At 37.4% G+C, this 17,846-nt stretch overlaps 1 protein-coding gene across 1 annotated transcript in view; it reads left to right on the plus strand.

The window, feature by feature from the left end:
* WNT2 (Wnt family member 2) overlaps nucleotides 1-17,846 on the plus strand; it is a 70,476-nt gene that overhangs the window by 21,970 nt on the left and 30,660 nt on the right. The window contains exon 4 of the mRNA XM_052001128.1: nucleotides 11,204-11,468. Coding sequence (XP_051857088.1) covers nucleotides 11,204-11,468 — 265 coding nt within the window. The remainder of the gene's footprint in view (nucleotides 1-11,203; nucleotides 11,469-17,846) is intronic.

Here is a 17,846-nt window from a genome sequence, read left to right on the forward strand (position 1 = left end):
TGTGAGAGAAATATGATAGGATGATATCTAAAAAAAATAAAATTAAGGTATGAGAAAGAGGAATGTTCTGAGAGAAGAGGAAAGGGAAAGGTAGAATGAGGTAAACTATCTCACATAAAAGACACAAGAGGGCTTTTAAAAGGGGAAGACAAAGGAGTTGGTGTCTTTTTACAAATACAAACTATGATCATTGCAATATGAAGTTTCCAAATATCTCATGATATTTTGCTTGGTTTTTTAATTGCCTTTGTGAATATAATAAATTGCACTCTACCAATTCATTGATTTGACTCTCCAAGATTAACTATTGAGCCATCCTGCCACATAGCTGGAAGTCCATTAGCTTTGTTTATAGTATCAAGATCAAGACTAAAATGCTTTCCTTCCTCCAACAGCATGCCCATTCTTTGGTCTTTGAACAAGACTGTAACAGCATGCTAACAGTTTATAATTCGTAAACAGCCTAAAAGTTGTATGTGTGTGAGAGCTTCCTTTCCCACTCCCACCCCACCTCTTCAACTACTTTGCCAAAATTATCACAAATAAAAATTACAATATTTTGTTGTTATTGCTCCAAGTTGCCAAACTACTGGTAATGTGTCTCTGTTTTAGCAGGAGCAGGGCTTGGAAAGCAAACTCTGTTTTTGGGACCATGGAAAGATTTTTCCTGCATGCTGGAAACTACCAGAGCTTCTGTCCCACCTACGTAGTTTTTGATAGCCCAGGTTCATCTTTATAACATGAAATATCAGAATAGGACTTTGGGGTAGATTATTTAATTTATAAATGTTATATATTATATATTATTATTTCTGTCTTTCATGGACTTGTTTGTGACCCTTAGTTATCTATCAAAGCAACTCTGTGGTAGAGCATTTGTTAATAGAATCAAAATATTTTTTGCACTGATGTTTCCATGTATTGGTATGTAATATAACAGTAATATCTATTATACTTATGCCTCTTCTTGTGTCCGATCTTGCACACTTGCAGACAACTACTCTCTATGCAACATTTATATGAGGTCCTTAGTTGAATGTGTCATCTATCCCCTTCAAACGACCCAAAGATTGTAATAATCCTATCTTTAGAATAAACACCACTTTGGTCTGCTTCTACTCCCACTTATTCCTACTATAAATTTCAGGTCTTAAAAACCCTGTTGTCTCTGTTATTGCTAACCAGTAAAAGATTTATTTTCAATCACCATTCACTGTTTTACTCTAGGGTTTTTTGTTTGTTTATTTGCTTGTTTTTAAAGATTTAATCAGTTGTTTCCCTTTGATTTGCTTATTAAATTTCTCTCCAAAATCCTTACCCCTCTTGGTCTCTGAGATCATTCCAAGACTGATTTACTTTCCACAGTCTTTAAGCAGTATATTTTTCCTTTGTGGAAATATCTAGAAATGTTATATTGAATGTGTGTGTGTGTGTGTGTGTGTGTGTGTGTGTGTGTGTGTATCTTTGTATTTTATTCCTGGCTTCACTGGATTAAGGATTAAGGATCAGATCTCCTTTGACAAATTATCAATCATTTGCCAGCATTTTCTTTGTTTTCTCATTATGAGCAAGCCTATGGGATTCAAATTGGGATACTTTGATAAGCAATCTTTTTCTTAAGCACATGGAAAATCTTTTATATTGATGAAATTATAAAGAGCAATTAGTGTGAGTAAATGAAATTTGACTTTTGTCTCTGAGGACATAGGGTAAATTCTATTGTTTATAGTTCATCTTTTGATCTAACTAGTTCTGGGGAAATTTATTGGGCAGTATTTTTTAAAATGGTAGCTAGACTCTTTTTCAGGTAATTCAATGAGTCCTAGACTATCACTTTAAACCCCATCTTCAAAATCCATTGTCTTTGTACATAAATTTTTCTAGCCTTTTTCCAGTTCAATTGCCCTTTGATTTTGTTTTGGGCATTTTTTTAATTGATATTGCCAATATACCTTCAGCCTATTAATTTTATCTCTCATTGATTATATTCTCTAATTCAGATTGTTTAAAGCTTTCCTCATGTTGTTATTTTTGTTATCGATTTGTTTTATTCTTTTTTTATGGATCTCATTAGACATAAAGCCATGGATGTAGAGTTTAGAGAGATCTAGTTCAACATTCTGATTTTACAGATGAGGAAACTGAGACTTTCTTTACCACTGTCATTTTATGAAAACTATTTTCCAGTTTTAAGTATGTTTTTCCAGATCAGTTTTGTTTATTAGGCAATTTTTAAAAGTTGAATTGATATTTGTCCTACTTGATAACTCAACAACCTTCATTAAAGATGGGGAGACAGAAGACAGATCTCCTCAGACATCTCCTCATTTTCCAGTAGCTATACTTATTCTCAATATCTTTGGGTTTTTTGGCTATTCACATTTTGGATTTCTTTGACTTTTTCATCATGTCCAGACCCAAGGGTGACTTTCCCTCCTTTCCCCTGAACTTCTTTCATTTTTCTTTTGTGTTTTTGTCTTTCTCCATTAGACTGTAACTTCCTAGAGCACGGGCACTATCTTTTTTTTTCCCTTTTCTTTTCCATGTATGTCTGTGTTTGCTAACAACTAAGTTAACATTTGTAAGCAGCCTAAAAATTATGATATGTTACCTTCCTCTTCTGCCCCAACTCCACTTTTTCATCTACTCTCACAAAATTACTGCAGAAGAACTTCTTAATTTCCAGTCCACAAGACATCTTAACCTCTAGTTTTTACCCTTGCCCCCTCTTTTCAGCTTTCTTTTATTCATCATCTTTCCTCCTTTTCCTCCCAGATTAGTAAGTTCCTAGCTGATAAGAGACTCTTTCTTATTTGTATCCTCAATTCTTAGCACAGTGGCTGCCCCATAGGAGGTACTTAATAAATACTTATTGACTATTCCTATCCAAGCCCAGATGTTCTTTCAGATTGAAGCAAGGAAAAATAAATTCAGATTTCTAAAATCCTTGATGAACTGGCAAAGGACAGAAGAGAAAGGATGATGTGAGGAGCAGTTGAAAGTTGGGTTTCTACCTAGATAACAACTGAAGGAAGCTGCTGTTTGTATCAACTGTCTACCAGTTAGAATCAAAGGGCCTTAAGAAAGGCCCTCTTGGTAAGCCTCCCTCACAGCCTTTGTCATGGCTGGGTACCCTGTGAAGTAATCTGGGAGGCAGGAAGCTTACTAGAGCATTTTACTATGAGAATTAGCAGCAGAGGCCTGAGGGTTACTTCCAGCAAAAAGGGAAGGTGAGAATGATTTAATCATGATCTTCAGACTGGGATAGCTAAACAGAAAATCCAAAGTATTTTGTCTATCAGAGAAAGTGAAAGGCCTGGAGAAAAAACATCACTCTGTAGGTCTTCTAATGCTTCAAGAATGAAAGAAATCTGGGTTCTGTATTCCATGTAATTAGAGAATTTTTTTTAAAGGCAAGCATTTATTAAATTACTCAATAACAAAAGACATTATTCCCTCCCCCACCCCCATACCTTAGATAGGTCCCTCCAGTTCCCTTGCAAAGGCCCAGATAATAAAGGGAAAGAGCAGTAAAAACTGTAACAGAATCTTTAAGTGTATTAAGTTTACTTAAATCATTATCACTAAAATGTGCTGAGGCTTTGCCTCCAAAAACTTTTGTTTTGAAATTTGTGTGTAAACACCATTAAAAAAAATGTGTTCAAGGAGTGGAGAAAAAAAGTTTTAATGACATTCAGGGGAAGAAGTTAAGGTCAAGCAAGAGGAAGTCCCACCCAAATTAGACAAGTGATTTAGAAAACAGGAGGACAGTACTCTTGGTGGTCCGGTTGTTTGTACATCCGTGCCAGCAGTTAAATTATCTGTGACCACCCATTGGGAGAGAAAGTGGCACTTCTCTAAATTTCCTTTTCTAGGAAAAGTTCCATGTGCTCTTTCTTAGTTTTGGCTGTGTATTTAATGTTAGTTTTTGTTATTGTTGTTGTTGTTGTAAGTTTCTGGTTTCATTTATGGAAATGTCAACATGGAGAAGTTGCTCCAATATTATGGCCCATTTGTTGGTCAATAAAATAAAGACCACATTTCCACATACCAATAATAAAGTGAATGAATACGGATGATTAGCTCTATGGTCCTTAACATTTTCTGCTATTGCACTATTCTTACAGTGGTAGAAAGAAGGGCCAACACAGACCAGAGGGCCATTTTGTAATTGTGTTTGTTTTATTTAATATTTACTTAACAACCTATTTAATAATGTATTTGATAATTTTATTTTAATTTCTTTAACTTAAATTATTTTATTTATCTAATTAAACAGTTCATTGTTGCATGTCCTTATTGGCACTAACCCAAGAGGGGCTTTGAATAGCAAACATTTTTTTTTCTCTTATACCATATTTTAACCTTTCCAGTTTGATATAGAAACTACTAGAACTTATCTACCTAGCTTTTAAGAACCTATAGTCACTCTAAGATGAAATCACAGCATCTCTTTGTATCTGCTTTGTATCTGCTCAGTAGAGCAGATCAGAGGGGTGAATGGAAAGAGCACTGGACTTAGATACAGAATGCTTTCCCTCACACATTCTAACCATGTTTTCCTGGATCCTCTCCCAACTTCAATTTCCTCATCTGTAAAATGGGAATGGTAATAGCACCTACTTCATAAGATTATTGTGAGGGCCAAATAAAATAAGTGCTTTGCAAAAGTGTATCAGTGTTAGCTGTTATTGTTATTAAATCATTTTCATTGGTTAAGTAGTTCATTGCTTTTCAGAAACACATAAAGTGCTTGAATTTCATAAGGCCCACCTCAGGGCAAGGAATTGGATTCATTCCTTCAACAAATATTTGAATATTGTCCCCACCTCACTCCCCCCCACTTTTTTTTTTTTTCAATTTAACAAGCATTGATTAAGTGGCTAAAAGGAAACTTGGAGGAATGGATAGAGAGCCATGTTTTGGCTTTATAGAGAAAATAGATTTGAGTTAGACTCAACAGGATTGATAGGATTCAATGGCCAGAGGGGGGAAGGGATTCTGAGCATAGATAAATGTGAGCCAGAGACCCAGAGGCAGGAAAGCACAATATATGTGTGGAAGGGTGGAGAAGAGATTAAAAGAGTACAAGGGGAGGTCTAGGATGAGAAGAGGTTGAAAGGGCAGGAAGATGTTCAGAAATTCATCTTCCAGACTCCACCCTGGGCCCAAGCAGTCCTAATTGGAACAGAGTGGGTGAGTGGGTGAGTGAAATACCCATTGTATCTAGCCAGGCTCAATCAGTGCTGATTCCTTCCAGCTATCACTCAAAATCCAGGGCCTCCCCATCATGGACATCTTTCCATGGATGTTCCACCCCACCCCCATACCTCCTCCTGGACTTTTTTGCTCTTTGAACCACAATCAAACAAACTGCTACTGGGAAGAGTGTGATAATCTACTGCCCTATAGTTCTCATTCACAGTTCCTGTAACAGGCTGAACCAAAACTTCCTTCCCTTGACTACTGCACAATTATTTGGGTTCCCCCCCCCCCATTGGAACATAAATCCTTCCAGGACAAGGACTGTCTCATTTTTGTATTTCTGTCTCCGGTGACTGGTCGGTTGATTGATGGTGCTATGTTTGTGGTCTAGGCTAAAGTGTTTAAGCTCAGTAGACAAAAGGATGCTATTGAAAGTTTTTGACTGGCATGACTACATCCATGCATAAAGAGTATGCATTTAGTTGTTTAGTTATTTTCAGTCAGGTACTATTCTTGGTGGTTTTCTTGGCAAAGACACTGGAGTAGTTTGCCATTGCCTTCTCCAGGCGATGAAGGCAAACTGAGACAAAGCGACTTGCCCCAAATCATCCAGCTAGTAAGTGTCTGAGGTCACATTTGAACTCAGGTCTTCCTGACTCCAGGCCACTCTGTCCACTGTGCCATCTAGCTGACTCAATAGGTTTAATACCAGTATGAAAAAAGATAAAGGGGAAAATAAATGTCACACTACCTGTTTGGAGGCTACTATAATAAGGCAAAGCAGATCATAATGATGGCCTGGACTGGGACTATTAGTGGTTACAGAGTGTCGCAGGTCACAGTCTCTGCCTTAATCCACTGGAAAAGGAAATGGCAAACCATTCCAGTATCTTTGCATGAACAATATGGTCCCCAGAGTCATGAAGAGTTGGGCAGTAACAACTAGGGCAGTGACTGTGGGAATGAATAAGGAGGCTATAGATGCCTGATGGATTATGGAAGCAGGATCAATAGAACTTGATGACTGAGGGTTCTGGGAGAGGGAGGTAATTTGGGGGCTTTGAGAGAGATGCCACAAGGGGCAGGTGTGTCTGAAGCCTTTGTACGACCACGGAGAACCCCCTTAGGTTAACAGTCTGGGGAAAATCCCCATTTATTCCATGTTAGTTATAATTCTATAAATGGCCATCCAGATCCACTTGAAGGTTTCCAGAGACAGGGAATTCCCAGTTTCCCTCACTTTTGGAAGTTACCTATGAAGTTAGCCATGTCTAAGTTTGCTTGGTTGGCAAATGCTTCTTTGAGCATTTGTTCCTTAAGTGTTTTCTTTGCACTGCAAGAAAGAGGATACAAAAACTACTATTTTATTTCTAAGTTACTTAAATGACTCCATGATGAAAGGGACCAGAAGGTTTTATTGGGATAGTACAATCAGCTGTGCCTGCAGGGATAGATTGTCTCCTTAAAGGAACTATCTTCACTATATTATGTGGAATAAATTGGGGCCAGTTATGGGAAATCTATTGGATTTTCACTTCATTCTCATAAAGAAAAATCTCATCCCCTAACATTCTCTAGCCCCTATTTGATAGGCTATGGATAGGGAAATTACCATGACAACCCCCTTACTAGGGCCTTCTGGTTACTTGAACTAGTCCAGAAGCAGGTTTTTGGTGAGATTGGATCATGCGGGACATAGTTTCAAACCTCCAAATTGTAGGGAATGCCTTTATGTCCTTGGGAAGATATTGGAGGAAGAGCAATCAAACAAAAAGAGGGAAATATATAATGGATCATTATTCTTGGAGGTCTCTCAGTCATTCCTTTTTCAGACATATTCCTTCTCCTTTTAACCTCCAAAACCCAAGTCTGTTCTCTTCCCCTTGTTACTAGCCAAGGCTTTTGGTTTTGCCTTAAGAGAGTTATTACGACTTCCTTCAAACCAATTTAGCTTTATGTCCCAGTTCCATAGGACAAGCCTGAACAGATAGAACATAGTGCAATGCATACCTTAACCAGTGAAGCCAATTAGTGGATTAACTGGGAAGAAAAAGAAGGGTGAAAGGAGATCAAAGCAAAAATACCTATGGACACATAATTTGTTATAGTGTTTAGTTCTTTTTTGGTCATGTCCTTTGGGACATTCTTGTTAAATATACTGGAATGGTTTGCCACTTCCTTCTCCAACTCATTTTATAGATGAGGAAATTGAACCAAATAAGGTTAAGTGGCCACACAGCCAGAAAGTGTCTGAAGTCAGATTTGAACTCAAAAATTGGCAATCTTTCTGTTTGGAAAAGGGTTTCAGGCCAGTGTCACAAGGTATCTCAAAAAAATTTGTAAGCTTAGGCCTTTTCCCAATCTAGAGGCAAAGATTTTATTATTATGCCATTGACTGTATCTTAAATTCCAAAGGAGAGTTAGCCATTAACAAGAGGAAAGACTAGGCTATCATGTTCCCTACCATGTTCCATAATTTAAGTCACAATTAACCAGGAGGAAGATGCCATTAGTCCTAATGAACTTGCTGCCATGGGAAGTTCCTAATGAAGGTAAGATGCTATAAGGCAGGCTAAATTCCTTAAAAAAAAAAAAAAAAAGTTTAATGGAAAATTATGCCAGTCTAACCCTGAAAAGGAGTTAGGATCCTAATAGGATTTAGCAAAGAAGTAAAATAATGATTATTTTTTTCCCTATAAAACAACCTACTTCTTTGCTATAACCTTCTGATTGGAGACAGTAACTGTAGAGTTTGTCAGTGCAAAGAATTGAACAAGGAATTGAATTACAGGAGCTATTGCAATAAGGGCCTTCTTAGGATAGCAAAATTCTATCAGTGCTCTTCCCTGATTGCCTCCTGCTGGTTGTCCTTTCTGGAAAAGGACCAAAATGGCATCACCATGCTAGAGTCATGTGAGTGTGTCCAACTGTGGCTGATCAGACCAGTATGAGCTTGGAATGCTCTGCCACAGGTCAGGCACAAATAGTCCCTATGAACATTTGAGGTGGACTTTCCAACTTTGTGCATTTGTAGTTTCTTCTGAGCATTAGCTCAATTCTGCTTTGCTCCCAGAACCTATCACCTTCTCTGATGATAGCACTCCATGCTGGGCAGCTCTGTGTCAGTGTCTCCCATATCATATAATCAAATCTAAAGTTCTTAAAAGGAACCTTGAGAATGTCCTTGTATCGCTTTTTCTGACCACCTTATGAGCTCTTATGCTGTATATGTTCTCCATAAAATAGCCTTTTTAGCAAGCATCCATTTGAACAATGTGGCCAGCCCATTGGTGTTGTGCTCTCTGCAGTAGAGTTGGAATACTTGGCAGTTTAGTTCGAGAACGGATTTCCAGGTGATCTTCAGAATCTAAGATAATTCAAATGGAAATGATTCCTGGCATAGAACTGGTACACTATCCAGGCTGCCATCTCCTTCAAAAGGCCTTTCTTAATTTTTCCTATTTGTCAGTGTCCTCAATCACAGTGTCTCATGATTTTAAACTGTGTGTATAAAGGTATTATCTAAATATGTGCATGTATATATGTATACATGTATGTATAGAGATATATATGTATATATTCATACTGTATATACACACACACATATATATACACACATTATATATATTAATATTTTCTTAACTGTGAAGATGTTATTTAAATATCAGATCACTAAGATTAGGAACTTTCATTTTTATATTTGTATCCTCCAACACAGTAGCACAATGTCTGCCACATAGTAAACATTTAATAAATATTTGTTGATCAATGGATTGATTAAATTCTTGTCCATGTCCACAGGCTTTGGACTGTTTTTAAATATGTATCTCAGTCATCTATCTTTACTTAAAGCTTTACTTAAATAAATGGATAATGTAAATGTGACTGAAAGAATGACTATTGAACCTGCTCAAAAGAACCAACTGTTTTATAATATTTGAGAGATATTCATGTGAATACATGACAGAAGGGGTGGAGTTGCCCTCCACCACATATACAAGTTTATGGAATCCTAGAAAGTAAGGGAGAAATTACCAGTAATGAGTATTAATGTGCTAATGAATTACAAATGCCTTTCTATGCCCTGTCATCCTTTTATGAAGTGTGAAGGAGTTCCTGGCTTCAGTTTCAATGGCAGCAGGCCATTGATTGGGAAAAGATTGGTTCCACCCCTCGAAACCTTTATAAAACTAGAGGCACTCGAACAGTTTTTGAGTTCAAGGGATCCAAAACAGAGAAAACTTTATAAAATGTGACCCCTGTGTTCCCACTAGGGTATCTAAATTGTGGAACAGAGATTTTTTTTTTTAATCTTTCCCATCATAATGAAACAGTATTTGACTAATAGGAGACACCAATAGGGAACGATTCAGAGAGCATAGCCATTCAAAGTAGAGAGCATATAAACTCTCTATATAAACACAAAAAGACAGCATTTATGCTGAGAAGCAGCTTCACAGTCTGGGATTCTGGTAACAGAGGAGAAACCTGACTATTGTTTCAATATCCTGACAATTGAGAGTTGAGCTTCAGGGAAGAGCGGATCTAGGAAAGGAGACCAGTAGGGTGACCCTCTTACACTGATGCTATGCCTAGAGGAGAACCCCATGAGAAATTCAAGAGAAGAGAAAAAAATTAGCACCAGAGGTGTGAGTTGCCTTCTGCACTTATGTGCCTTATTACCATCATACTCTAAATTTGTGCCCACTGTTCCCACAGGTGCTGTGTGTATCTATGGGAAAGTATGCCCCAAGTTTATGGGGGTAATGTTTTGTAGCTACTGTTCTTACTATGCCACCTTAGTAAATGCCTTTGCTTTGAGTTAATTGTATCTACTGGATGACTGTTGAAGGTAAGCTAACCAGTTGGGGCTTAGGAACCATAGCTGTAGGAGTACAGACCCACAGCTGGAAGTAAAAGCAGCCATTCTCCTAGAGAATCAATCTTGAAACCTGTGATTATTAAGTTGGGAATGTATCCCAGAGACAGTGTCACATACATATAATTGATGTGCTACTTAAGAATTATCCATTAAAAAAACCCAACGTGGCAAGGATTTGATTAGCCTAATTCAAGTTATAACTATGTGGTAACTAATGTGTATGCAAAGTATTTTTGAATAATATTTTATTTTTCCCAATTACATGTAAAAACTATTTGTAACATTCATTTAAAAAAACTTTTGAGTTCCAAATTCTCACCTTCCTTCCTTCCCTAAGATAGTAAACAATTTGATATAGGTTATAGATAGTATGCAAAGTATTAAAATTCCATTTCTTTAGAAAAGACTTTATAATTCATCCCCTTTTTCCTGGTGATGGTTTATCACATGGATAATTGACAGTGTGCCCAAGTGGAAAGATCATGGCTCTAGTCTCAGAGAACCAAGAGAACTCTTACTGATGCAATCCTGAGACAATGACAATACAGATTTCAGTGTCGTCATCTTTCAAAGGAAGGAGTTGAATTAGATGGGATATGAGGTTTTGTTTTTTGTTTTTTTTCCCAACTCTAGATCTGTGATCCAAATGGAATTAAACATTCTCCCCTTTCTTCCACCTTAATTTTAGAGCAGTGAGGCTACCTGGTGAAATATAAAGAGTGCCCGGTTCTGAGAAATGAAGATCTAGATTAAAATCTGATTTATGATACAAACTGTCCTGAGCACATCATCTAACTTCTTGGTGTTCTATGGAATTCTAAAACTATAGTAAAGCAGACCAGTGGCAGAGCTTCATTATTGAGTAGATGAAATCACAAGTTTCTGAGTTCTACGTACTTTCCTAGGTAAATAAGTGAATAGCATTGATTGAGCCCTTCCTACCATTCTTTACCACCATTGATTGAGCCTTTGAATCTTTGCTATAAAGCACCACTCAAAAATTATCCTGAGATTTCAGGTGCCACAACTAAATTCTTGGAGGGATAGTGTATTACCTGTTACTTGAGTCCTTAGATGCATTCATCTCTGCTGATATTTTGCTGCCTTTTCTAATAGGCTGTAAAGCGGTTCTTGAAACAAGAATGCAAATGCCATGGGGTGAGTGGATCCTGTACCCTGAGGACCTGCTGGCTGGCCATGGCTGACTTTAGAAAGACGGGAGATTATCTTTGGAAGAAATATAACGGGGCCATCCAGGTGGTCATGAATCAAGATGGCACTGGTTTCACTGTGGCTAACAAGAGATTTAAGAAACCAACCAAAAATGACCTGGTCTATTTTGAGAACTCTCCAGACTACTGTATCAGGGACCGAGATGCAGGTAAGCCCAAAACACCTCAGGCAGGTGTCACCATTCAGATTCCCAGATGACACCATTCTAGTGAAGTCCCATATCTACAACTGATTCTTCCAATAATTGTACTTCATTGCTTCTCTCAAGCCTAAAGCTCATATAATTTATACATTTCATGCTAAAAAAGTATAGAAATATTTCCCAAATTAACTGAACAGAGAAAAGTAGATAATGATTCATAAAACCTATATTGCCATAATGAGCCAGAATTTGGGGAGAAATGGAGGTTTAAATTCAAAGGGTTCTTTATATCAAGGGCATCTAACTAGACAGTTTTAAAAAATCTATGTGTAATATATATGTGTCAGCTTATACAAAGCATAAGCAGAACAATTATTTGTATTGGGGGATTTTGAACAAACATTCAGACCCATTCAGTAGATAAATATTTCTTGTTGTTTTCAAATTAATTCAGGGAACCCAAGAAGAAGATACCAAATGGAAACTTATTAATGACATTCTAAATAATGAATAAGCCAAAGAACAAATCATAAAAACTATTAATAAATATGTTAATGAGATTGATAACAATGAATTAACATTAAATTTTTGGGATCCTCTATCATTAATCTTCAGAGGAAAAAATTATAGAATAGAAGAATAATTAACAAAAAATTTAAGGGAGGAGTGATGAGTTGAATATGTAATTAAAAAAAAAACTTAGAAAATCAAACGCTTTCAGAGAGTACTTAATATAATTTAAGGAATTACAGTTAATCTGCTCCCTGAGGGCAAATTACTTGATATTTGTATCATGTCACAGTGGGACTTTGAACTGATTCCTTTTCCCTTTCTTCACATAGTAACAGATCCATCATTGTCAACATACAACTAGGTAGCTAACTGTCCATTTTGAAATTAATTGTATTATCTTGATTCAGACTAAAGATTTAAATTATGGGATTGCCATAGACATGTGAGGGATTAGAGTGCATGATCTGTAAAAGCAAGAAAGTAAGATAAAGGAGAAGAAAAAGTGGTTTCATATTCTTCTTCTGTTATACAAAGGCTTTATCTGCACATACAGATAACCATTTTAAATGAGTTGACTAGGTTTTCAATGTATTTAACAAATTCAGCAAAAAAATAAAGTACAATGGGTGAGTTGATTGAAATCAACTGATTTTTTCTCTTTTAATTGACTTTTTTTGGGGGGAGGTCTCATTGTTTAATGCCCTTTTTTTCTTAATCATTTTCAGTGGTTATGTGGATTTTTAACTCAAGGGCTGCAGCTTTCAGAATTGCTTTTCTCCGCCCCTCATTCCCACACAGGTTCTAGTCATCTTCCAATTTCAACATATTCTGTATGTTCTGATTTTTATGTGTTTCTCTCCTTTTAGAATGTAAGCTCCTTGAAGCCAGGCACTATTTTTGATTTTGATTTTTCTTTGTATTGATAGTGGCTAGCTTGGCATTAAACATGTGCTTAATAATTTTTGATTGATTTAACTGATCACATAGACTAAGTAACAAGTTAATTTTTTTAACAGGACAAATTTTTTGCTTTTCTTTGAAATTTGTGAGTACATCCTGTGATGACCGCGTATTTAAAATCAGCCAGAGTCAGGAATTCAGGTTAAGGGAAAAATCTTCAATCTTTATTCTTTTTGAGGTGAAGGGGGATTGTGATAGCAATATGGGCAGTTGTGACAGGAAACCAGCCAGCAGTCCTCCTTCTGCTTCCCTTTCCACTCCCCTGCCTCCACCCACCAAAATCGTCATTTCCTATACGACACATCAGGACTTGCACAAAGAGTGGGCGGGGCCCATTCTTTCTCCAAGCTTATATATTAATAGAGTATGGTCCAATTATTATTTAGCCTCACGTGCTTGGGACCTCAGTGCATCAACTCAAGCCTCAGCCCATTACAATACCCTAAATTGACAAACTTTGTGCTGTTAGGCATTGCTTAAGCAGTTGGATACAGACACAAATGCAGCTATGTGGAGACTGGCTTAGGGCAGCTAGGTGGTGGAGGTGTTTAGAGCAGTAAGCTTTGAGTTAAAAAGACTCATCCTCATGAGTTCAATCTAGCTTCAGACTATATGACCCTAAGCAAGGCACTTAATCCTGCTTGCCTTCTGTTTCTTTAAAATGAGCTGGAGAAGGAAATGATAAAGCACTCCAGTATTTTTTGTAAAGAAAATCCTAAATAGTGTCTTAAAGACTGGAATACAATTGAAAAAATGACTCACCAGGAGACTTACTTTGTTCTTTCTTTCTCTCTGAACATTTCATATTAGTTAGCAGTTATTATGTCAAGGAATGCCTTTCTGTCAACCCCTTAGGAAATGACAATAACATTTAAGATTTGCAAGATGCCTTAAATAATATTATTTAGTGTAATGCAAAGGTCCCAAACTCATCTCCAGTAAGTGTCCCTTATAACTTCTAAGCGCAGTTTGAACCAGATTAAGATGTAATTGGAGAATATTTAGCAAAAGAAATAAAAAACACAATACAAAATTTTGTGGTTTTCTAAGTCAACATACAACCAGCAGAGATAAATTTCTATGTGAGTTTGACAACACTTGTGTAGTGACTAGAAAAGAAAACCTCAAAGTTAGGAAAGCCTGGGGCCAAGTCCCATTGGCTCTGATACATATTAGTTTTTTGACTCTCCCCAAGTTCCTTAACTTCTCTGTGTTCTAGGCCAGTGGTGTCAAACTCAAATAGAAACCTGGAGATCACTAATCAGTATGTGCAGATCTTTGCAGCTGGGTATTGGGTATATTTTTAAATGTAATGTTATCTATATTTTATTGTATTTGTATTTATTTTGTGAAACATTCCCAATTATGTTGTAATCTAGTTCATGCAGCACTTGGTAATGCTGGGTTGCATACTTGACACTCATGTTTTATAATTATCTTCCCAATTAGTGATGCTGGGGAGGGATTTTGCAGCATCTGCCACAGATGGCTAGATAAGCTGTTGCTTCATTTGGACCATAGTGTTCTTCTAGTCCATGTGACTGTCATCACAGGGGTTGCATAACCCACCGCCTATGCCGGTCTATGTTAGGAGACACTCCTCATTGCCTCTGCCCCTGTACACTAAGAAGGAAATGGTCTCGTTCTTGAAGGACACATCTACTTCACCACTCTGAAGGGCTTCTACCACCTGTTACCGTTCCTTATTGAATCAGGCCTGAAAAATAGGTCTCTTATGCAAGTCTGGTGCTAATCTCCTTTTGGTATCACTCATCTCTGCAGAGCCTCTCACATGGCTGCAAAACCCTCAGCTCCTGATGCCTTTCTGGCCCAGTTGCTAATCTAATATTGACAAATGTGGGCTGGGGCATTTCACCCACTCTCTCTTGTGAAGGGGCTCCTCTTCTTTGGATCTAAGTCTGAAATCCATCCTGGGTTTGACCCTAGAAGAAGTTTGGTGTCTAATGAAAGAGGATTGTTTCCTTTTTCTTACATTTTGGCTCATTAAACCCTTGGCTGGTGCCTCAGAGGTAAATTATTGAAAGCTTAGATTTAGACTCATGTCCAGTTTCTCTCCAAAAGTATGGGAGTAGGGAAGTAGAAAGATACAACATGAGTCAAGTATAGGACAAACAGTTTATTTACTACCCTTAAAAGAAATATTGAACACAAAAGACTCTCTCCAGTGTGCACCGACAGTGAGACTTAAGAAATCACAGTGCTAACTACTCTTATACTAGTCCAGAAGGTTGATATATCTAAACATGAAGCAGTTTGCAGCATGGCTAACTAGACACTTTACATTTCACCTTTGCTCTGTACTATCTTCCTCAAAGTTCATGTCTTCTAGCAAGCTAGACCAAGGGCTTCTCCTTTTTTTTAATGTCTACTGTCACTAATTTAACAGTTGTTTTTGTTGTCAGTTAGCTACCTCTCAGACTCACAAAGTCAACTCCAAGCCTGATCATATATACTTCAAAAACAATGTTCATGGGGCAGCTAAGTGGAGCAGTGGGTAGAGCACCAGCCCTGAAGTCAGGAGGACCTGAGTTCCAATTTGGTCTCAGACACTTAACACTTCCTGCTGTGTGACCCTGGGCAAGTCACTTAACCCTAATTGCCTCAGCAAAAAAAAAAAAAAAAAAAAAAAAAAAAAAAGTCCAGCCAGCTACAAAAGTGGATAGAAATTGGAAAAAGTACCCAGGGGACTAGATGAATTTGTATTTCATGTGGAAATTCCTTCAGCAGGAATGGGGGGGAGCACAATCCATCCCCTCATTTCCATCAGGGGGAGAATAGAAAGGAAAAAAAAAAAAAAACAAGAGCAGGAAAAAATGAGCAAAAGGCTATCTCTTCTTTTCCAAAGGTCCACTGAGTCATTGGCTCCTCTGGCTCAGCAATGAATGAGGGCATCACTTTATTATTTGAAAACACCCATGTCCTTCAACCCCAAGCTACCACGTAGTCAGAAGCAGTCAGGAAGTTCATTATTTCAGATGTGCCCAAATGTTGAGTCACCAATGCCCCTTGGAAGTTTCCAGGGAAGCTCTGGATCACACTGACTGGGATAACCCCTATAGGCCAAGTCATTTTTCATAATTCTGAAATGACATCATACCACCAAGAGATGAATCTTCCCATGGCATTTCTTTGGTCCTTCCATTCTCTGTGTCAGAGCCTTACAGGTAGTAGATAGGAAGCTGAAGGGTCACACTGATCAGCAACTACTAGAGAGATTGGCAGAGGGAAATTGGGCCCAGGCTGAGAAAGATATTAATTTGAGTCAGGTTACAGCTGATAGTCTCAAGTATGCAAATTTGCTAGTCGTTCTTAGGAATCTGGAGGGAAAACCCAAGCCCAGCCCGACAGGAGAATCTGAGCTGAACCAGACAAATTATAATTCAAAGGAAAAACAACATAGCAGAGCATGAGAAATTAACAGAAAAGCTGTCTATTCACTTTCCTAAGCAAGCTGAGACCAGATCATCGGCAAGTCAAATGGAAACAACTGTGAAAGTCTTTCACTGTGGACTCAAGTCCAGCCCACTACAAAATAAAATTACTCAAAGGGGTTTTTTGTTTGTTTGTTTGTTTGTTTAAGGAGCTAAGCTATCTTAGAGCTGGTTTCATACAAATGCCTCCAAGGAGTCCATAATCCTGATTCTCTCTTTCAGGGTATAAGGTTTGGGTTTCATGGAGTAGCCATGATAGATAATCTTTAAAAATATGAAGATGAAGTGGTTTTCCTAGAGTTCCCTGGTCCAACCCTCTGTGCTCTGTCTTCTTTAAACATTCAGGAGTTATTTCTTCTAGTTCTGGTGTTGCAGGATGACCAGAAAAACTGAATTTGCTTTTTAGTCAATATCATGGCAGACTATATTAGGGAGACTGTCCCACAACAAGGTAAGACAATTTAGCAGGTGGACTGGTGTAGCAGTCTGTACTTTTCAATGTCTTAAGAGCCGTGGTCTTGGCAGCCCAGGAGCCAGCCACCCCCACTTCAACCTGTCGATGCTTCATTGGCACACTGAGAGAAGTTCATACTCCTTACCCTGATATCGAAGGTCCTCCATGATGTTTCCAGTTTTATCTTCTGTTCTTTCCTAACATTTAGCTCTAAATCCTAATCAAACTAAAGTACTGTTTTCCGTGACTTGTGGTGTTTTATATGTACATACCTGATGAGTACTTCTCTGATTTGATGCTTTAATCATGTTTTTCCCTTAGTCTTTACTACCATAATTTCCTACCAACTTCTATTCTTCTGCCCCTTTTCTGATGATAATTATGGTAATAATAGTTAATATTTATATAGCATATACTATGTTCTAGCCATTGTACTAAACACTTTACACATATTACCTCAGTTGATTTTCATAGTAACCCTGTGAAGTAGGTGCTATCATATCATTTTACAGATGAGAAAACAGAAGCAGACCAGAATGTGAAGTTATTGAGGGTTTTATATGCCCCCAAAGTATTTTATGCATGACCATAGGACCTTCAGTGATATTGAAATGGAGAAAGCACTGGCTTTGGAGGTAGAAGGCCTTATGAATAGTGTGACCTCAGTCAAATGGCTTCCTGTCTCTGAGATTGTTTCCTACTATGAAAAATGAGAATAGTACTGGTTTTTACTATCTATTTAACAGTATGATCAGGAAGATTTAAAAAAATGCTTTATGAATTATTAAACATCATTCAATTGAAAGTTATTATTTGTTAACTATCAAAATTCCTTTTTTTTAATTATTTTATTTTTCCACATACATACAAAGATAATTTTCAACATTCATCTTTGCAAAACCTTGTATTCCAAATTTTTCTCCCTCCCTCACCCAAAACAACAAGCAATCTGATATAGGTTAAATATGTACAGTTCTTCTAAACGTATTTCCATATTTGTCATGC

The sequence above is a fragment of the Antechinus flavipes genome, chromosome 5 (genome assembly GCF_016432865.1).
Source record: "Antechinus flavipes isolate AdamAnt ecotype Samford, QLD, Australia chromosome 5, AdamAnt_v2, whole genome shotgun sequence".
NCBI lineage: Eukaryota > Metazoa > Chordata > Mammalia > Dasyuromorphia > Dasyuridae > Antechinus > Antechinus flavipes.